Source organism: Gadus macrocephalus, chromosome 15 (assembly GCF_031168955.1).
Source record: "Gadus macrocephalus chromosome 15, ASM3116895v1".
Classification (NCBI taxonomy): Eukaryota; Metazoa; Chordata; class Actinopteri; order Gadiformes; family Gadidae; genus Gadus; species Gadus macrocephalus.
This window is the reverse complement of record NC_082396.1, coordinates 20,206,331-20,228,831: the sequence shown is the minus strand read 5'-3', so window position 1 is coordinate 20,228,831 and position 22,501 is coordinate 20,206,331. Positions and strand designations below refer to the sequence as shown.

Sequence of the window (22,501 nt, the reverse complement as noted above, 5' to 3'; positions counted from 1 at the left end):
TAGATGTCAATTGCTCATTTTGTAATATGTACCCTGAAGATGTGACACATTTATTTTGGAACTGTTCCCATTCAAATAATTTATGGAAAGATATTTGCACTTTTATCACTCGTTTCATTGACCCCAAGTTTTCCCTTTGAATTGAACATGCATTGTTTGGTTACTTCAATTACACCTCTTCAAGCAAACCAATATTTTATTATAAACCTTATTATCATTGTCTTGCAAAAAAGAGCATGCTTCGGGAAACAGCGATTCCGTGTTTGGTCTGTAGTGCCGTAAAGCAGTTCGGTGCTTCGCGAGATCCGAGACTCCCGCGAGAGTGGGCGGCGGGTCACCGGCAGAAACTTGCATGTTCCCCTTTTCCGCCAAGATGCGCAGGGGGAGCCGAAACAGAGACATATCGACCCATAAAAGGTTATAGAACCATCACATGACTCTTAACCTGTGTAGCCTATTAAGGTAAATTAATCCCAAAAAGTTCCCCTTTAACACTCAAACAGAAATTGTGTCTGGATTTTAGAAACACAATCACATAAAAGCTCATACTTTATTTTTTATACTGCTTTTTTTCTAAATTATTTCTTTTTTCTCTATTTTTAAGACACGCATGCAATTGTAATGACACAAGAGCTGCTTTCAGAATTGACTCCTCTTACAAATCATAAAATCAACGCTTAAACAAAATACATTGTATGACACTAGGTTCGGGCCCATCGAAGGAGAACTTGCCGTCAAATTCCAGCGCCCAACAACCATGCCAACAATATGGAAGCATATATGTAGCAAAATTCAAATGGCAATGCAATTTGCAATTACATTATGCAATTGACAATTCATTATGCAATATTATAATGCAATTTGTAAATACGTTATTCAAAGTGTATTTTAATATGCAAAGTGACAATGCAATCCTCAATTAAATTTGCAAAAGTTATAACAATACAAATAGAATAACAGTCAAATTCTTTGAGTTCCTTTATTCAAATTGAAAAGCTATAGCGTCCCCGTGATTGCAATCCACTTTGCCACGCTCCGTGTGTTGCGATATTCAAATGACATTTCAATCCACAAAATGAACGCTTTGCAAAAGATTTGGCAAAACGGAATCCAAAACGTTTTCCAAAAAGTCAATATGCAAAGTGGCAAACGTATAAGCCAATCAGCGTCTGGGCGGGAACTACGTCACTTGCTCGTAATTTCCTTGAACTCGTTCGTGTGTCTTGTATTGATTGAACATGTATTGTTTTTGTATTGAACATGAATTGTTTGTTGTATTGAACATGTATTGTTTGTTATATTGAACATGTGTTGTTTGGTTGCTTCAATTACACCTCTAGTCAAGCAAACCAATATTTTATTATAAACCTTATTATTTTATTAGCTTAATGGCATATTCATAAATGTAAATACTCGAATCAGAAACCGCTTTTTGTTGTGTTTGAGAATGAAACCAGGCAATAGGAATGGGACAGCTATTAAAACACTTAGTGTATGTGCTCTTTATAATATTTATATTTAATTTAATGCTGCATTTTGTATTTTTTGTGTCTGTATTTTGTATGTCTGCCATTTCTGTACCCCCTGGCTGTTGTTGTATTGCTAATTGTCAATAAAATGTATTAAAAAAAAACGTTTGTATGCGTCAGGTCAATGGTCACCAATGGAGGAGATTATTGATACGCTCCGAAGTTTGGCCGATGATGTGGAGAACAATCGTGTTGAAGACACAGATGCAGTTGATAGAGGGTGTGTTCTGGGAGATAGGATAGACGACTTATCCTCACTGGTACGTTTTGACGCCAGTGTGGTAAACAGAGACCCACCGTGGAGATACCCTTGGAGGCAATAGGAAGTGACGTAATTCCCGCCCAGTGGTGTAGTCTACGTGATACGCAGGTATACGCCGTATACCCACTAGGAACGCACCAGGATTTGCGTATACCCACTTAAAAATGTGCACGGATACGCATCAATCGTCTTGTGACAGATCTTTCACTTCTGTGTTTATTTTTCGCAAATACCGGTTGGGTATAACTGCAATAAAATACTTTAAGCAGGGGAAGTTATCTCCTACATTCACCATTCATAAAATTCCCCCTGCGCGCTCGCGCTCTGCCCTGTCTCTGTTACGAAGCGCGAAGCTGCCCCTGCATCTCCGCACGTTAGTTGCGGGCCGAGCCCCTCCTTCTCGCGTGTGTGTGCGTGCGCATGTGTGTGTCTAGTCCTCCCATATTAATGTGTAAACCACATAACAAGCAGTCAACAGAAGACAATGTTTTAATCCCACTTTATATCTCCTTGTTACTTTTAGATGAGAACCCCTGTCCAGCCTTTCAGACTGGGTGTCAGGCTAGGGAATTTAAAAACAGGCATCCTCTTTTAGAGTGAAGGGAAAAAAAGTTAGGTAAATGTCAGCCAACATACAGTTGGTATACACAATTGAAATTCATAATGTTAATCACTATGCAAATGAGAGTATAGCTAATTCATGGTCATTTTTAAGGTGCAGTAATTTCACAATTTTACACAATTCAATTACTGTATGGTATGTTAGATAACAACAGTAAGACCTCAAATTAGAGCAATTGAAAGAGTGAAACATTAGTCTCCTGTCATCTCCTTCTCATGCACTGGTTAGCCATGGTTGTAAACAGTTCATTAAATTATTTTGAGTAGATTTTGTCCTTGTTTAGCATGTGCTATTGCTACTATAGATATACAAAGGACAACTTGTCATTTATGTGTTCTATTTGTTCATACTGTTATTAAAACTGATAAACCTACCCAGCTTTCCATGATTGTTGATAATCGTTTGTGGTAACCCGCTCCTTGAATGAGCCGGGTTACCGGTACAAACGACGCGTTCGGTGAAGGTTAAAGCCATTTCGGGCATTTATTAACAGTCAACTGTAGTCAACCAAGGCACTCGCGGTCTCTAGGGCCTCCGTGGGCCTCTAGCTGCACGAGCGCTTCCTTCTTCCTCCCGTGCTGTGCCGTGCTGTCCAAGTGTCAGCCCTTTTATATCTCCTCTGCCACCGGCCAGGTGTCCCCCAATCACCCTGATTGGGGTGCCGAAAGGGCTGCTCTCTCTCGCCGGCTGGTGGGTGGGGGTGGTACACCCCGTCCTCTACGGTACCCCGGGCCCGTCCAGGCCGAGGACCACGTGGCGGGATGCCACACGTTATACTCTTAAATCAGCGGGTTGTAGACCCCTGCGTTGGTGAGTGTGGTGCGACACCCCATAAGTGCCACACACGTACACGTACCGGTGGGACAGGTTTGTACGAGGCTGGGAGGGTATCATCACAGTATACTCACTACAATAAAATAGACTACACCGAATCCCGCCCATACGCTGATTGGCTGATACGTTTGTCACTTTGCATATTTACTTTTTGGAAAACGTTTTGGATTCCGTTTTGCCAAATCTTTTGCAAAGCGTTCGTTTTGCGGATTGAAATGACATTTGAATATCGCAACACACGGAGCGTGGCGAAGTGGATTGCAATCACGGGGACGCTATAGCTTTACAATTTCAATAAAGGAACTCAAAGAATTTGACAAAATGTTATTCTATTTTTATTGTTATAACTTTTGCAAATTTAATTGAGGATTGCATTGTCACTTTGCATATTAAAATACTTTGAATAACGTATTTACAAATTACATTCTAAAATTGCATAATGATTTGTAAATTGCATAATGTAATGACATATTGAATTGCAAATTGCATTGCCATTTGAATTTTGCTACATATATGCTTCCATACAACAACACAGCAAGATGACGGAGTTGGATAATGGTTGCCCTGTTTGGTCTCTTTTTATGTCCATGGTCTCTCCAGCCAGCGCTGTGACGTCATAATGCGGTCGATGAGTCGGGTATATGTTTCTCAGGGGAAGCCCCCTCGAAACAGATCTACAGCGAGGTCCCGAAACCAGTTTGGATTCGACTTGTCCCTCAGTCCCAGTGCGGACACTTCAGAAAGACAATTTGAAACATATAATGACCAAACTTTTGAAATGGGACCGAGATTCCGCTATGGCAGATTTTTTTCTACAATTAAACTATTGTAGAAAAATCAGTTGCTAATCTTTTTGTACGAGGACAGAGATGACTGTTCACCTTAACAATATTTTTCAGAAATTATGCTCTATAAATAAATGTTCTGCTTGAATGCGATTTTAGGTAGGGAGTTGATACAAATGGTTTCTTGAAATTGTCCCATGTTATTGCATGTTTTTGATAGTATTTATGGCCTATTACTATCTGAAATCGGTCGCCAATGTCATAGCTTTCTGTAAACGTTTAATGGTAATGCAGCGTGTCTCTTCTATCCACAATAGTCTTAATGCAACCATTTCTAACACCTTAATTTAACCAGTCTAGCATTATTGGAAACCTTACCACCTTTAACCGAATAAGCTAACCAAATATGCACTTTTAATATTATTCACTTACTATATAGGCCTGCCTATTTCAACATATGTTTAAGTTTTTTTTTTAAAGTGGCAGGACTTTGTGAAACGTTCGGTGTTTTTATTGATGATGAAAGCAGTGACAATGCAGGATATGACTCGACTGGTGTGACTTGTGATCAATGAGAAACGCAGAAAGACGATAAGATCAAAATGAATAAACAGAAGAGAAACTGTCCTTCTAATAGGCCTATTTACCAGAATTCAACACGTCTTTGAGCTACCTATGGGATAGTGCTAAATAGCCTATAGAAAAATATATGTATCCGTAAGCCACCGTTAACAGCAAGTTAAAAGTTAAAATGTAACAGCAAACTGACTCACAACGGATTTTGTGTGTGCGTGCGTGCGTGTGGGGGAGAGAGAGACCGAGACTATTGATTCAAGCACTTCCAGAAAGGAGCTCTCGATAGGGAAGTTTCACAACCCAGCCGACGTTGAGGCAGTGTGCTTATTATGGACTTATTATTAACACTAGACGCCGACTCTACTCTAGTTGATCAGATAGCGCGTACAAACTGGATTCGAAATACCCACTAGGGTTTTGCAAATTATTTTTATTTCTTTCCGTGTTTGCACTAGCAGACTGTTCTGGTTTCGTGTGACGGCCAGCCTGCGGTTGCCCATATTTGGAGGGCGGACGAGAAGGGGCGGCATCTGCGCACCTGTGGACGTGACGTCACTTTCCGATCATACCTGCTCAACAACTTGTCCTGCTGCTTCGGTCGGCGAAATACTACCGTCTGCTACGAACACAAGGAAACTAAACTAACAAAGAGCAGCCTCCTCGACGGATTGATTTAGTTCGATTGAATTCAGTTGAATTCTGAACACAGGATATTTTAAGACCAATGGGCTTGGTTTTGTGGCTTGGAGTTGGACTTCTCCTCGTCTTCGTCCAGGTGAGATTTCCTCTGACTTTTGCGTGAGCTCCGCGTCGCCATTCCTCTGTGCGGCCTACGCCCTACTTCGTACTTTTACATTTGACGCTGTCCAGTTAAGTTTTAAATTCATAAACATTAAAATAATATAGCCTCCGCCTATAGACGTATTACATTTTCCATATTGCCCGCAGACCTTTTTGTTATTTCGGTTTTTTGGAGTGCGAATCTGCGTTACAAACGAATGTAGTCGTGTATTCTAGTATACAAGTTTAACTAGTCATGTATTGTAGTGTAACTAGTTTTATATCTCAGCTTAATCGACATTTCAGTGGAATATGTGAAAACATTGGGAACCAAATAAACCTCATGACGTCCGTACAGGCCTATGAGCCTACATTGCATACATATTGAAGTACATTACATACATAGGCCTACATTAAATTACATTTGAAACACTATACATAGGCCTACATGTTGAAACACGTAACATAAATGTTGAAATATCGTGTGCCTCCTGGACCATCCTGGGCTACAATGATCTCTCCTCAAACCATCAGAGATATGTTCCACTATAACTTATTCCCCTGAACGTGTGCGTCTTTTCTTCTACAGGCTTGGGCATCAACTCCTGAAAAGCAAAAATGTGTGCCTGGCTTCAAGAAGGATTCGAACCTTTTCCAAGTAGACAGAAGACATCTTCATAGCGGACATGTCCTTGGAAAAGGTAACAATGGTTTTCTATATGCCGTCATGATTCTTGAGTACATACGGCAAACGTATGTAGCTGGGCCGGGGCCTACCTAAAATATAGACCCAGTTCAACTAGTATACTTTAGTTGGAAATAATTCCATACGACTAATGTAGTGCACTTAGCTAAAGTCAGGGGCGTGGTGTATTGCTAGTTTTATGGCTCAACAACAGGGGCGTAGCCACATGGGTGGCCAGTCTAAATAAAAATTTAAAAATAACAAATCCTCAGGACAGAAGCTTCAACGGACGGAAGCTGAAATATTTGCGCTATTAGTTTGGTCTAAATTTGACTCATTATTCTTATTTAAAGTGTTATATTTTAACATTACGAATAAATATTGCACTTAAAATAGCCCCCCCCCCCCCCCCCCCCTCCATTGACAATCAAGTGCCCCCCCCCCCCCCCCCCCCTCTGTCCTGGCTACGCCCCTGTTCAACAACTCTGAGAATCGAAATATTATGATGAGACTGAATGAGTATTGAAGTTGCCTTTGTCACAGTATTTCTTTTGTACAGTATACTAATTGTACATTATGACAAAAAATACGATTACAATGTGCAAATTGTTTGGACAAACATAAAGATGGCAGATGGGATCATTTATTTTTTTATGACCTGGAAGAACACCCATCAACCTCCAGGCTTGGTTTGATGCTCTCATATCAGGGATGAGTAGGCCTAATGCCTCCTAATTTGATTTTAAATTAGATACCAAAATATACCAATATATTTTATAGACAAGTATCCTGATGCTTTAAACTCTTCTTGTGAACACAATTACACTCATTTCGATTAATTGGTGAATTCTCCAATACAATGCAGAAAAATAATAAAATAACGTTATAATTGAAATAAATTTACAGTGGAAAGGACCTCAGTGTAAAAAGTAGCAAATGGGTGTTTCATTAAAGCATGTCAACTAAGGTTGGCCGATCGTCTACAAGTTTCCATCGTCTACAAGTTTCCAACCTCTGACAGTTCAACACATTGTAACCAATTCATTTTTCAAACCAATGAACAAATCTACACACTTGTATCTTCAATAATATCTAAGCGAAATTTCGATAGCTTTAATACTTTTTCAGAATCACCGTTTTAGTTTCTTACGGCATAGTTTTCAGTTGCTCTCATTGATTTTCTTTGACGCCAGAGCGTGAGGACATTCATGTACACACACACACACGCAATAGATCCGCCACATAGCCGCGTTTATGGACACTTTTGATCCAATTAGAAGTGGAAGAACAGCTCAATCAGAAGAAAAAAATATCATATATACGCCTCAATCGGAATAAAATTCTCTGATCGGAATAGAATTCCATGTCCCGGTAACTTATCAACCCTAGCATGTCCGGTTGCTAAGCGACGTCAACGTCTTCGGCTGACTACTTCTCTGCTGATCAACACTACGAATGGTAATTGTAAAAAGACGCACCGTGTGAAGATATTGTTTCATTTTGGCAAGGAGCCGTGTAATAAGCGGGATAATGTATAATATAATGTATCCCTTGCATATCGTATATGCGGGACGTATGCTTACCACTTTTGTAAATGCCATATATACCGTAGGCCTACATTCGGATTGCATGATAGTAATAGATCTATTCCGTTTGAAAATCTAATCGGATCAGAACAGTCCATGTTAACGCGGCTTAGACACACACGCAATGGCTCCACCATTGTCTTAACACACACACACTCACAGACGCACATAAGCACACACACATAGATGAGCGACCATCAGTTTTTCTGGGTGACATGCAGCGGAGTGTGATGTCATTTCGCTGTGCGAGCAGACCGGTAGGTTTCGAGCCCCTCCCCTCTCCTCTCAGTGAGTGAATACGTGAGGTCAGCTCTACAGAGTGTGTTTCCACCTGTGCCAGTTAGCTTCAATTACAATTTGCGGGGCTTTTTAAGCTGTAATTAGCCAACACGGCACACCACAGCGCTGTTTTTCTGGCAATAAAAAACAATTACAAAGAGAAAAAAATCACCTTTTCATTTGCAACTTGAGACGATCGCGATGGAAACCATCTATCATCGATAGGCGATGGAATCGACCATCGGCCCATCCCTAATGTCAATGTTGCAATGCTTCTGTTACATGTTCTTCTATGTATCTTAATGTAACGGGAACCCACTCGGCTCGCCACCACAGCACCGGTTTCCTCAAACACTAGAATGGTATAATGCATGGTCACTAATGGAATTTCTAAATTCTTCATGTATTAGTATTGATGTTCCTCCAGAAACATGAATAACTAATGGTTGCTTGCAACATTATTGATTTGCATCTGCTGTTCCTTGTGTGTACATTTTGTCATAAGCTTCTTTGTACACACTGCTATAGTGTTATTTTCTATTTTTTAAGACTACTACCAACCCTGAAAACCACCCTAAATTGAAAAATAGTTTGATTGTGAATGTCAACTTTTGTAGCCAAGTAGTTCTAATAAACCAATTGAATCTTTGCTGTTAAATTATCTCTAGGGAGTTATATATAGGGAGGAACAAATTGTTTACTTTTTCACTTAAGTTTACAATAAGTTGTTGATCCATTAAGAAGATCTGTAGAAACCTGTTGGACCTGTAACTCCTCTCACACGGAAACAGACGCCAGAGGCCTCCAAAACAAGCCATTGTTGGTCATCTAGTCTAAGCCTTTAAGTAAATACTGACCAACAGAAAGGAGGCGTCAATGGCTATATAGCACAAGGCTACGGTTTCCTATTTGTGTCCGTCTGTCTGGAACCTCTCGGTTAGTTTTCAATCTCAATGAGGCATTAAATAAGGCACACACAAATGCCTCTGGTCACGATAGACCTACGATCATCAGAGCAATGGGACGTGCGTCATCTAGGCCCCGACCGATATTGATTTTTGAGTGCCGATGCTGATTATTTTCAGAGAAAAATTACGATTACGATTTAATCGGCCGATTAAAAACAAAACTAAGAAAAGCATATAAAACTTAGTTTTGATACCTTAAATATACTTTAAAAACTTTTGACGAATATGTGAATTGAATGCAGAACCTTTGAGTGTTTTAGAATACATTTACAGTAAAAAATGAGTGTAATGTAAAATAAATAAATAACTCCCAATGTGCTGCGCTCGTGAGCAGTGACTAACACGTGCGCGCTGAGCAGTATGGTCTCACCGTTAGAGTCTACAGTATGACAAATTAACATGGCCTGGGACCTAAAGAAAAACAGGCACAACATGCTCAAACAACGCGTCTTGTGTACATTGGTGAGGTGAGCGCGCAGCTGCCTTGAGCGAGCGTGCTTTCATGTTGTACGGTAAAATTCAATCTCCTATTTTTTACTCCAGCTAAAGTTGTTAGTTAGCAAGGCGAGTAGGAGCGAACTCTGTAGGATAATCTTTCTAAAAAAATATATAATAATAATAATAAAAAAAAATAAAATAATAATCTGCGTCTTTTTGGCAGATGTTGATTATTTTCAAAAAGGCTATAATCGGCCGATTAAATCGGCAGGCCGATGAATCGGTCGGGCCCTAGCGTCATCAATAGCAGTCATCTTGGTGGTTTATCAAAATTCTTGTGCTCCCCTAGACGCTCCTCTTTACCGGCATAAAGTTGAACTTCCCACATGTTAGATGAACCTTTGATTGGCCTGACCCAGGCATTGTCAGTCGGAAATCGGTCAAAACGGGAGTGAGGCTAGAGCAAACAAAGCCGGTTCGTCTGGGACCACAGCATGTTCAACAACAACAAAAAAAGTTCATTCCAGGATTCTGCCTCCTTAGTCAACAGCTAAGTGAAATGATGAGATTCAGAACTGGCACATGCTTTTACAAGGTAGGCCTACTGAAGGAAACTAAAAGATAGTAATCCTAGTAGTATGTTCCTTCAATGTCAAAGTTAATTTTTCTTAGTTGATTTTGTATATAATGGTAATATGCTGGTTAAGTATACATTTGAAGTAGTTTGCACTGTGATTTAATTTTATGTGTGAAAGTAACCTGTAGGTTTTCTGGTATGTTCATAAAGAGCATTTAGTGAAAATATTTTTTCCCAAAGTATAATGATGTAACCCTTTTATATTAATTGAATCAGTTATTCAGGCTTGTTCCTGACTAAGCATCTAATGGCAGGGTAAAAGCTGGTCTTGAGGAATTGACAGTCAATTTATGGCTATTTTAAGACATACAGCATTTTATGACAACAATCTCACTGGTGAAAAACGCTACACCTAAATAGCCTAATGAAGATGAGCTTATGCTATGTCCTTTCACCAAAATATCCTGTGTATTTATAGGGTTCAATTATAATGTAGTTTCATTTTTAAAATCTAGTGGAAACATAGTGTAGAAGCAGCAGGTAGGAGTTTTTGGATGAGTGGGATCATAAGTGGGTTATCATTCTTTAATAAATCAATGTCATGGAGACTTTTTTCAATGCATAACTCCGGAACAACATTTGTAATGTTTGAAATTAAGTTTAAACTTTCGTTCTCTGAAAATTATTATTAATGGGTTAGTAATATGGGTGATACCATGACTGTAAAGTGGAGCACTTTCATAAACTACCAAGATGGTTAACACTGATGTGTCACACATTTCCCTTGCTCTGATTGGTTGTAGGTCCATCCAATTGCGTCCAGAAGCCCTTTGGTCTTTGCATGTTGATTTATGATTCATAAATGAACCCAGAGGTTCAGACTATTGGTCTGGTGATTTCAGCCTACAAGACACGGGGAGAATAGCCAGAAATGTTATTCACGTTTACTTGTTGTGACTTTAAATATTATCTGTATTCGGATACAGGCCAGAAATTGTGCTACATAAAGGAAGTTATATATTTTTGTCCTGCATCAAGTGTAGCCGTTGCCTCCCATTCACCTAGTGCTGGACGCAAGCTCGCGTGGGGACTGGGAGTCTTGGACGGCTGGCGTGGGCGTGTTGAGGGAATTAAAAATGTTGGACTTTACTTTATACAAATGAGCCTCACATGCGGCACACATTCGTCCATGCGATGGACGATCAGTGTAGAGGCGCACCATACGGACCAGTGTTTTTTTTTTTTTTTTCGGATTACCATTAGAGAGTTGGGGTGTTGCCACGCGTTCGGTGGGTCTGTTCGGTTACACGTGTGCTGATCACCTCGAGCCTTAAAATCCCTTGTCCCGTGTCCCGTGAGCGCAGGCTTTCAATGCAAAGTGAAAGGCTGGAGGGTAGTGGTGTAATGATCCATGCATCGATTGATCGGTGAACGATCCAACTAGGGCCGCAACAACGAATCGCTAAAAATCTATTACTAAATGCGTTGGCAACGAATTTGGTCGTCGATTAATAAGTTACTCATAGGCGCCGCACTGTTTACAGCCAGCCGCCGACAGGTTGGTTCACGGTTCATGCACGCCCACAGCGAGCTAGGCCATCTGGCCGTGGCCGTTGGCCGTTTTCACGCCTAACCGTGCTCAAATGGCCCCATTGTTCTCTGGCCTGCCCTCACACTAGGCAATCTGGCCGTGGCCGCTGGCCGTCGCAACTGTGGCCTGGCCACGGTAGGCTCTTGTACATACGTCATCACGTCGTAACACGTCATCACCAAGCGTCCGCTGCATGTACCATAATAAAGTCTGCCGCCAGTCAGAGTTTTTACAACAATGGACAACAACACAGAGAGCACACCAACAGTTGAACCGCTTGACGCGATGTTTACTGTTTAATGGGAATGAAGGCTCGTCGCCTTTATTATGTCCGTGGTCGTCGCATGGACTATACGTCATCCAGCTCAGTTTGCGTAGCCGTGCGTGTGCGCATCTGTACCGTAGCGGCCCGTACCGTAGCAGCACACCTCTCCCAAGTGGCCAAATTGGCCTGGCCTGGCCAGACTGGCCACACTCACACTGGCAGATTTGAGCACGGTTAGGTGTGATAATGGCCACGGCCAGATGGCCTAGTGTGAGTGCACCCTATTAGGGTGCACTCACTTAGTGTGAGCGACCACAGCTTGTATTTTGGTCATATCTTAAAACTGGACTGTAGGCCTACATAAAAGTGTTGTACCTTCACTGTCTTTGGGTTAAGAAAACTCCTTCAACTCAGTATCCGTCTAGTCCAACCGAAAACTCTAGTATCTATCTAGACTCTAGATAGATACTATCTATCTATCTAGACTATTTAATTAAAAATGAATCACCTCAGGCTCCGTGAATAGTGGGGAATGGTGGGAATAGAGGGATAAAAGACAAGAGATATATCCCTTGTAATTTATCCCTCGTCTTATCGATTAGTTTGTGTATGTGACGATTTCAAAAACGTGTTTTGTTTATAGCATGAATACACGCGATTGGTTGGTTAGATTGGTGGTATGGAGAGCAAATTAAAATGATTCCCTCTTAAATACGAACGTTCTAGATCGCAAATATTTTCTATAAATACTCCCGCTTATCATCACTTTGTATCAAAATCCCTATGGATGTTGCACTCATTAACTATTGAACACACAACAGAAAACACAGCTGTCATTATCACTGTCACTGACAGCGATATATTGTTTCACTTCTTATGACAAATGTACTTATTGTAAGTCGCTTTGGATAAAAGCATCTGTTAAATGATCATTTGTCAGATGTCTATCCTCTATTAAACTGCATTGAAGTGACACGTTTGTTCCATGCATTATTATTGCATTATTATGGGTGCATTATTCCTTTGCACAACGTATTATTCCTTTGCACAACGTATGTATTTTCGTAATTTGAAAACAATATCGTCCCATTCAGAGCAAGGAAGATTACTATGCTAGGATCTCGGTTAGCAGGCATGTATCGCGCCTATTTTACAATAATCTCAAACATTTCAATAACTCACACACCAGACCAACCAACCAGGCGTGACACCTCCGCCAAGGCCAGAGCCTTTTTGTTGCGATCTCTGAAATGAAAAAGGCTCGGATCGTACAACACCGGGTGCCCAGTTACAGCCGCGATACATTTTTCAGTCGACATTTTGTACAGTCAGTAGGAACCAAAAAAGTACGTAGGAATTCAAAATTCATCATCCCTTGTCTCTCACTGCTCTGGGAAGTTAGATAGCTGTTCACTTGAGCAATGCAAACTATTACTAGCTCACTTTCACCCTACCTATGACATCTGATCTAAAGAATGTGCCTTACATTGTTGGTGGTGAAGAGTAGTAGTAAAAAGAGACCAGCGTTTGGTTCGGTGCTAATTTCTCACCATTGCTCCTATTTCTTGTGTTTTGACTCAGGATTTATTCAGACGCAGTGTATAAAGGTTAACTTCTATTGTGCTGACATTTCAGTTGGTTTTGAGGACTGCATGGCCCATAAAAGATTCAAGTTCGGCAGCAGCGACCGCCATTTCCATGTCGAGCAGGACGGAACATTAATGGTAAGTGTGTTTTGAGATGGATAATTACAGCCTCTGTCCTAGTTTTGGAAGTAATGTGTATTGTGGTATTTTGTGAAGGTGACGAGAGAAACAACCATGCGTGGAAGAAAAAGGGCCTTCCTCATCTCTTCCCTGAATTCTAAGGGGCAAAAATTTAGTACAATAATCAGGGTGCAACTCCATGGCAATGGCCATCATCACCCTGGAAGTCACCCCATGAAAATTCAGGCACATCAGAATCCAGGAAAGGAACTGCAAAAGAGTGCAAATGTGGACCCTTCCAATAAGACAGAGGTATCTTTGTGGTCGCAGTCATAAAAAACAGTTCATTTTCTGAGATGTATATCATTGTTTGCGATGCCAATTTCTCAACATTAATTATTAGTTTATTTTTTTTGCAATTCCATCCCTCCTATTTTAAATTCAACATGAATCCTTTAACCCCTTTTAGGTTATTCAAAACCTGCCAGTTTTGCACCTTCTTAGGTTTTCTAGGAGGCGGAAGAGAGCTTGGGTTATCCCTCCTCTTAACATTCTGGAGAATGATAGGGGGCCCTACCCCAAACTAGTGGCTCAGGTAAGATGACGTTAGGCTATTTTTTAACTTGAACTACATGTGAAGATTCATAACTTAACATTATCGAAATCCCAAGTGAAAGGTATTGAATTACTATTCAGTCTTACCAGGGTAAAAATGTTTTCTATGCATTATCTTCCTTTTAGATTCGTTCTGATAAAGATCAAGAGTCAAGAATGGAGTACAAGATAATGGGTGATGGAATAAACAGCCTCTTCACTATCGACAGAAACAGCGGCCAGCTTTATGTGACCCAGCCCCTAGACCGGGAGAAGAGAAACAATTACACAGTAGGGAAAACCTGCTGGCCAAATTAAAATTTGTCAATATGCACGACCCTTGCATGCAAAATAATCAATATTTATCTATGCAGTTCCACGCTAGTGCCGACGTAGCGGGCATGGTGAATGCTGCGGCTGAGGCAGCCATGCTCATCATTGTAAATGTCCTCGACGCCAATGACAACAAACCAGTCTTCACCCAAGACCCCTATGTCGGAGAAGTTGCAGAGGCTTCAGCAAAAGGTAATGCCACACAGAGGAAATCAAAACCATTTCTATAGAATGTGTCGACTTGCAATTTGAGATTAACCTGCCGATGACTTAATTACAATTACAATTAGTGCATTTAGCAGACGCTTTTATCCAAAGCGACTTACATCGGTTAATGCAGACATTGACACACAGACGGAGAGTGAATGAATGCACTTGAATTTTAAATCAATACTGCAGCTTATGATTGAAAGCTTATATTTTGTGCCCATCTCTGCAACACACGCTTCTCTTCATAGTAGATTTTTGTAATTATTTTTTGGGATAAATTTAGTCTATAAATAGTGCTTGCTTTATCTGACAACCCGCACTATGCTATGGTTCATATGATTATCCATGTACGAAATATTTAAATTGACCTGAAGCATTAAGCAGCAAATCGTATTTGTACTTGATAAATTATTTAAACATTTGATTTATTAAAATTGTAATCGATTAATTGTCGGGGGGGGGGGTCGATTAATCGACTTATCGTTGCAGCTCTACTCTACATCTACATTGTTTTCTAGATGTGACCACCTACTACAACTGGAGCGCTTCATGTTTTTGTAAATCCATTCTTTCGGTCTATCCCTTGCAGACTTTGAAGTGATTACAATCAAAGCCGACGATCTGGACGACCCAAATTCTGATAATTCTTTAGTCCACTATAAAATTCTGAGCCAGGAACCAAAGTTGCCCAATGCTAATTTGTTTGACATAAACCCTGTTAGTGGAGTCATCAGAGTCAAGCAGCAAGGGCTCGACAGAGAGGTACGGATTTGTATTTATTTATCCACGGCAGTCATTTTAAGCAGAAAGGTTTCCATATGCACAATTATTTTATTGAAAATGGACTTCAATCTGTATGTTTTTCTGCAGAAATACCCAAAGTACACTCTGGAAGTAGAAGCTGCAGACATGAAAGGAGAAGGCCTGACTGTTAAAGGGCGTGTTCACCTCACAGTTACTGATAGTAACGACAACGCCCCGGCCTTTGAGATGGCTCAGGCAAGTACATGTGTGAAGACCTTTCATTCTTCATAGAACCAGACCCATTTCTTTTATTGATTTTCGGCTTGTGACGTGTCAGTATCAAACCGCTTGGAGACTCTGACTTGACTTCAACTCGCCTCTTGTGAGACTTAATCAAGGCTTAACTGCTTTAAGTCTTGCTTGAGAAAACCATTTGATCCAATTCTGAGAGTTATGGTAAATTGTCATTGCCCAGTGCCCTCCAAGATAAAGCACATGGCTAATAGGCCTATTGACTTTGTAATGTGAATGTCTAGTATTCAGGGGTTTTTCCCGAAAAAGGGGGATTGAGGGGGATCATAGAAAATGCCCTGATTGTTCAGAAATTAGGGGGAGTTGTGGACTGGAACGACTGGGGCAATCCCTGGTCCATTTATAGTGGTGTTAACTGAAACCCTAAACGCAGAAACAATGGCGTTAAAGTGTTGTTCATAGACGCGATCCCTGTTCAGGTTTTAGCAGTCCGCACAAACCCCCAGTACAGATCTTCATGGGTCCAAAATGACGGACCCAAACCCAAATTAACCCCTAAAATGATTAAGAAAACTGGACAATTCCAGGCTATCCATTCAGTTCCAATCCACATATTGGGCAAAATTGAATTGCATCATTATTTAATGGTTTATATGGTTACATTTTATTTTCCTTTATTGTTCTTTCTGTTAAAAAATGCACAGTTTAAAGCCAGTGTACCAGAAAACAAAGTGGGAGCGCAGGTTGTGAGGATGTCTGTGACGGATGGGGACGAGCTTAATTCTCCGGCCTGGAATGCAAAGTTTCAAATTGTTGCTGGAGATAAGAATGGCCAATTCGCCGTGGAAACCGGAACTGGCAAGCATGAAGGAATCATTACAACTGTGAAGGTGGGGTTGAATTTTGAGTAGTGGTTTAAGAAAAATGTTCTGTACACGATACTACCAAATACGTTAAAATGTACCAATATTTGATACAAATCTCTTCATTTGAATCAACTAATCAAAACCTCTATTTAGGGTCTGGACTATGAGATGACCAAGACCTACACGCTGCTTGTGACCGTTGAAAACGAAATTCCCTTTGCCATCCGCCTTCCGACAGCCACTGCCACGGTGGTGGTTTCTGTAGAAGATGTGAATGAGGCTCCTGTGTTTAGCCCACCCATTCAGGTTGTGAAGAGGAAGGAAGATCTTGCAGTTGCCAGTGATATTGTCACGTACACCGCAACCGACCCTGACACTGAACGCAGTCAGAAAGTCACGTAAGTTAAAATCTTTAGTTTATTTAATGATTACTTGCCACTTCTCAAACAACCACTTTTTTTTTTTTATTGGATCATGAAGCATTTGCATGTCACTTTTCACTCTGTATATCCAGGTATAAGATCATGAAGCATTTGCATGTCACTTTTCACTCCGTATATCCAGGTACAAGATTATGAAAGACCCAGCGCGGTGGCTCAGTGTGAACCCTGACACGGGTTTGATTAAAGTGAAGAATGGCATGGACAGGGAGAGCCAATACGTTCAAGACGGCAAATACACTGCCCTGATAATGGCATATGATGATGGTATGTAGGAATTTTAAAGATTCATTATGTTTAGGAAATATTGGTGCAAAGTACAATTTAATTTTAGGGTTTATGATGCATTTGATTTATTTTTCTTTTTAAGATGTTTCTCCAGCCACTGGTACAGGAACCCTGGAAATTGAACTAGAAGATGTTAACGACAACATCCCTTCAATCAATGAGCGCATCATTAAGGTGTGTGTGTGTGTGTGTGTGTGTGTGTGTGTGTGTGTGTGTGTGTGTGTGTGTGTGTGTGTGTGTGTGTGTGTGTGTGTGTGTGTGTGTGTGTGTGTGTGTGTGTGTGTGTGTGTGTGTGTGTGTGTGTGTGTGTGTGTGTGTGTGTTATTAAGCACATGTTTTCTCTACCTTCTTCAGGTTTGCAATAAGGATTCTGCCCCTCAGCTGCTCTCTGTGACAGACGCCGATGGGCCAGACTTTGCTGCACCCTACACTGTATCACTAGTGGGCATGTCCAAGAATAACTGGACTGCTACGATGAATGGCACAAGTTTGTACTTCTACTTTTTACAGGAACATAAATGTTGAAATAATTGTAATGGTATGGGGTATTATAGTGAACTGTTAATCTACCATGATTAATGGATATGTGAAGTAGCTCTTGACATTTGAACATAATCCACTATATTTATGGGACAGACCCTGTTCACAGCTTAAAAATCATTAAAATGATGGTGTCTAGACTTATTTTTCTCATCGTTCCCTCTTTCTTTAATCTAGGAACAGGGATAATCCTGACATTAATCAGGGACCTTCCCAAGGGAGACTACAATGTAGTCCTGAGAGTGGCAGATAACCATGGTCTAGAGCAAGACAACATTGTCATGGCCACAGTTTGCGACTGTACAGGAAATGAGGTGACCTGCAAAGGTGGGATCCGTGAGGGAGCCATTGGTCTGCCGGTCATCCTAGGAATATTGGGAGCTGTTCTGCTGCTGCTATGTAAGTTTGTTTATAAAATAAAACATTGTCACAAAACGTTTCTTCAACTCGTGATTTAAATTGGCTATTCTTTAGCTCTTTTTTTTTTTTTACATTTATTTTGTGTAACGACACTTGCTGACATCCCCTTAAAGGGAATTTCCGGTCTAAAATGGATTTGTGATATGTTTTGTATGATAACGAGCTGAAACGTTTGTCTTGGAGCATAAAATAGAATACCGTATATAGACAATTTCTTCAGATGGCTGTTTTTAGCCGACTCTATCAAAACGCTATCAACTTGGAACGATGGGGGCACTGGTTATGGTAAAAACTAAATCGCTATTTTAAACCACTTAAAAGGCTAAAAGTTGCCCGACCCTTCTTTGGTAGTATAATAAGGGTCTTAACATATAAAACGAGGCATTGAGAACTTTGAGAAATGGCGTCGACGGGTGATCTACTGATGGTATTGTGTCTATAAAATGTCCTTTTTAATAAACAATCTGTACACTTACAAAGTTCTCAATGCCTCGCTTCATATGTTAAGACCCTTATTATACTACCAAAGAAGTGTCAGGCTACTTTTAGCCTTTAAGTGGTTAAAAATAGCGATTTAGTTTTTGCGATAACGGGTGGCCCCATCGTTCCAAGTTTATAGTGTTTTGATGGCATCGGCTAAAAACAGCCAACTGAAGAAAGCCTTTATTTTGTTTTTTGTGCTCCAAAACGAACGCTTCAACTTGTTATCATACAAAATATATCCCAAATGCATTTTACACCGGAATTACCCTTTAAAACAAAACAGCCAAAAGCTAAATACGCATTTCCTATTATGGCATGATTTTTTTTTTTTGGTCTATTTGGACTCCAATTATATTAATAAACATGAAGTCATCGGGGTACTTCAGTTTGGTCAACTGATTCACCATGAGGCCAGCCCTTAAATGGGTTAAGTAACTTTCTGGAAGCTTCAAGGGTGAGGAGGGGACTGCACTTTTGGACCACAATATAACTTGCTGGCTCTCATGGCAATTTCCTTTTCAGCTCTGGCACCAACATTGGTTAAATGTTCTGAATTTTTACAATGATGTAATACTGTGGACCGGGCTTAGTTATATAAATGTATAGCTATACATGTCAAGACACATCCTTTGCTGAATAATGATGATGGCACTGTGATGCTATTACAGATTGAAAAGTTAATTCAGCAATTTGCCCATCTGATCTAATAAGACGACTGTTTTATCTCTGCAGTGCTGGTATTGCTGCTGCTAATATTCATTAGACGCAGAGGTGGAGAGCAAAAGGAGCCTTTACTACCAAATGAGGACATCAGGGACAACATTTACTACTATGATGAAGAAGGGGGGGGAGAGGACGACCAGGTACGGTCCCGATATTGGATCAATTGATAAAGAAATTTGTTTAAATGTGATGATGTAATTGTTGTTTAGGATGGCTGTTTTTACTTCTGTTGCATTTATTATATAAGTTTACCTGCTGTGGTTTGACTTCTATTTTTTTCTTTCAGGATTATTATGATCTGAGTGTGCTCCATCGTGGTCTGGACAACCGCCCTGAGGTCTTCCGGAATGACGTCATGCCGTGCTTCATGCCTAAAGCCGAGTATCGACCTCGGCCTGCCAATCCTGAAGACATTGGAAAATTTATTGATGATGTGAGTCAATTCGTGATATTAAGTGTCATTTCATTTCATGATGATTCTTCAAATACAATGCTTTATAAAATCACTGAGGTCTTGCATCAAAGCAAGTTACTTAATGCATCGGTTGGTGTAATTTACTTGAGTTTCACAGAAAATGTCCACACCCAAATCTGGCCTTTCCTATGCTTCTAGCTAACTTGTCATATCAAGCTTATAGCTGGTCATAGTGAATGGGGGAAAAAAGTTTAACTCCACTGTATGCTACTGTTCTATTGGTCAAGTAAATGGTGATCTCTCTGTTTGAATGTAATAATGCAATGGCCCCCCACTATATTGTATGCCCTCTTCAGAACCTGACGGCAGCAGACAACGACCCGCTGGCGCCCCCCTATGACTCCCTCCTTGTATTCGATGACGAGGGTAAAGGTTCTGATGCTGGCTCCCTGTCGTCCCTCAACTCCTCAAGCAGTGGGGACCAGGACTACGACTGCCTCGGGGAATGGGGTCCTCGCTTTAAGAAGCTAGCAGACATGTACGGAGGAGGAGAGGATGATATGCTGTAAATTCCTCAACGGCAGGCTTGGCTGGTCTTGTTGGACAAAGCAAATACAAAAAAAAACAAGATTTTTTTTTAAGTATATGGAAGGGCAACCTATCACAAAGAATGGTGTACATAATTTTATCTGAGCTATGAACTAGATAATTCTGCACCTTTTGATACACTGTTGATCTATCCTGTGTTTTCTTTTCAATTCTTATTTGCTGGCACTGATTTAATATTTTTCTCTTAAGTTGGCTTTAACATTTTATATCATAGCTTGTACTTTTTTCATTTTTTAAGTAATGACATCATTGATGTTCTGTAAGAACCTTTTTTTTTAAAGCTTTTTTAAATTGCAAATAGAATTTTGAGTTTTATATATTCCTTATTTTCCTAGGATGTATTTCCACTAGGTAGATAGGATGACTAAAGTAAAGGGGATATTACGGGGAATGTTTTGAATAAATTTACTTGCAAGGTTTGTTGGTGTAATCAAGCCGAAATAAAAAAATAGTGCTAATCTGAGAATGTCTTGCATAAAACTTCTGTGTTTTACCTGATGGATGTGGTTTTGTGTAGTCTTGCATTCTTGGTCAATTGTTTAGCTTTCTACTATCATGTTTTGTAGAGCTTTGGGCAGTTTCAGCATTTTTTTAAGAGGTGTGGAATTGTTGAAGGACATTTATGCAGTGTCCGAAATGGCATTGTCCGAAATGGCCGCCTGTATTGATTGTTGCACACAGATGCTGGGTTCCAAAAGGCATTTGTGCTGTTCACCACTCACTTCCTTCAAATCTTTAGATGTAATCTTGATCTCCATTGTACCTACGTTTGCTGCAGCTGCTTGACGAGAAGCTTTGCGGCTGAATCGTGATGTGGACTGATAATCGGTGTATCCTAACAAATGTTTTAGAGATTACAGACAGGTCATATTTATGGGCACATATAACAAACGTGATTCGCCAAAAAAGTCTGACAGCTGTGATTAGATCTCATGATGCTGATGCAGCTCAGCTGTCCTCACAAGTGTCCCCAACTGCTTTAAAATGAAAAATAGCTGCGAGCAGCAATATGGGTGTCAAGCAGAATGGGACTATAATCTAAATCTGCTGGAAGGACGTCATCGGCTAAGTGGCTACATGATCACCGTCTCAATAACCGGTAATAACGACAGATGGTGGAATGAACTAGATTATGCGAGTACGCGTCAATGTTTAGAAAATGGAAAAATGACCCCACCGGGGGCCTGTACTACGAAGCTCGATTAGAGGGTTAGCAAGGTATGTTGAGCTGAAAGCCTGGGTTTGCCGTACCACGAAAGTCGATCTCTTTAAGCGTCGCTGTATCACCATGGTGACTTATGCTCGCAACCAAACCTGGTCGGGAGCAGTTTTTCAGCTTAGGGTGCACTCACACTAGGCCATCTGGCCCTGGCCGTGGCCATTTCCACACCTAACCGTGCTCAAATCTGACAGTGTGAGTGTGGCCACTTGGGAGAGATGTGCTGCTACGGTACGGGCCGCTACGGTAGAGATGCTAATGAGACGACACGCGAACAAGCACGGCTGCGCAACCTGAGCTGGATGACGTATAGTCCATGCGAAGACCATGGTCATAATAAAGGCGACAAGCCTTCTTTCCCATTAAACGGTAAACATATGTCCAAATAAGCAACAGACTCAGCAAAGTGCGAACTGTGTTCTCTGTGTTGTTGTCCATTGTTGTTAAAACTCTGACCGGCGGCAGACTTTATTATGGTCCACGCAGCGGACGCTTGGTGATGACGTATTACGACGTGATTGCGTACGTACCAGAACCGACCGTGGCCTGGCCACAGTTGCGACGGCCAACGGCCACGGCCAGATGGCCTAGTGTGAGTGCAGGCCAGAGAACAATTGGGCCAGCAGAGCACGGTTAGGTGTGCAAACGGCCACGGCCAGATGGCCTAGTGTGAGTGCACCCATAGGCTGAATCCGAATACTCATACTTGACTGTTATATAGTATGGATTTTGTAGTACGCCACAAATATAGCGCATCCGAATGCTCACGCCTCGTTTCCACATACGTACATTCTCGTATGCGATCCGACCGTCTCCGACCGAAAGTCCATTCATTCCTATGTGATTCTCCGTAATGTCAGTTTTTCCGCCGAGACTCCTCCC

The 22,501-nt window shown here is 40.9% G+C and overlaps 1 protein-coding gene and 1 long non-coding RNA gene across 2 annotated transcripts in view; one reads left to right on the top strand and one right to left on the bottom strand.

Moving 5' to 3' along the window:
- Positions 1–10,762, bottom strand: part of LOC132472706 (uncharacterized) — a 154,874-nt gene extending 144,112 nt beyond the window's left edge. Inside the window, exon 1 of the long non-coding RNA XR_009529158.1 lies at positions 10,671–10,762. This is a non-coding gene — a long non-coding RNA (uncharacterized LOC132472706). The remainder of the gene's footprint in view (positions 1–10,670) is intronic.
- Positions 4,890–20,898, top strand: cdh31 (cadherin 31). Its single transcript, XM_060072425.1, has 18 exons — positions 4,890–5,383; positions 5,978–6,089; positions 13,413–13,501; positions 13,580–13,795; positions 13,953–14,078; positions 14,225–14,368; positions 14,452–14,602; positions 15,210–15,382; positions 15,491–15,619; positions 16,321–16,506; positions 16,636–16,880; positions 17,047–17,189; positions 17,293–17,384; positions 17,565–17,697; positions 17,928–18,149; positions 19,386–19,516; positions 19,663–19,809; positions 20,148–20,898. The coding sequence occupies exons 1-18, from the start codon at positions 5,333–5,335 to the stop codon at positions 20,358–20,360; spliced, it is 2,703 nt and encodes a 900-aa protein (XP_059928408.1). The 5' UTR covers positions 4,890–5,332; the 3' UTR covers positions 20,361–20,898.
- The last annotated feature ends 1,603 nt before the right edge of the window (positions 20,899–22,501 follow it).

Excerpts from the sequence above, each read along its gene's own strand:
- cdh31 (XM_060072425.1), top strand. The coding sequence starts at position 5,333 with ATGGGCTTGGTTTTGTGGCTTGGAGTTGGACTTCTCCTCGTCTTCGTC. Across the intron at positions 5,384-5,977 it reads TTCTCCTCGTCTTCGTCCAG|GCTTGGGCATCAACTCCTGA; the intron begins GTGAGATTTCCT and ends TTTCTTCTACAG. Across the intron at positions 14,369-14,451 it reads AGAAGAGAAACAATTACACA|TTCCACGCTAGTGCCGACGT; the intron begins GTAGGGAAAACC and ends TTATCTATGCAG.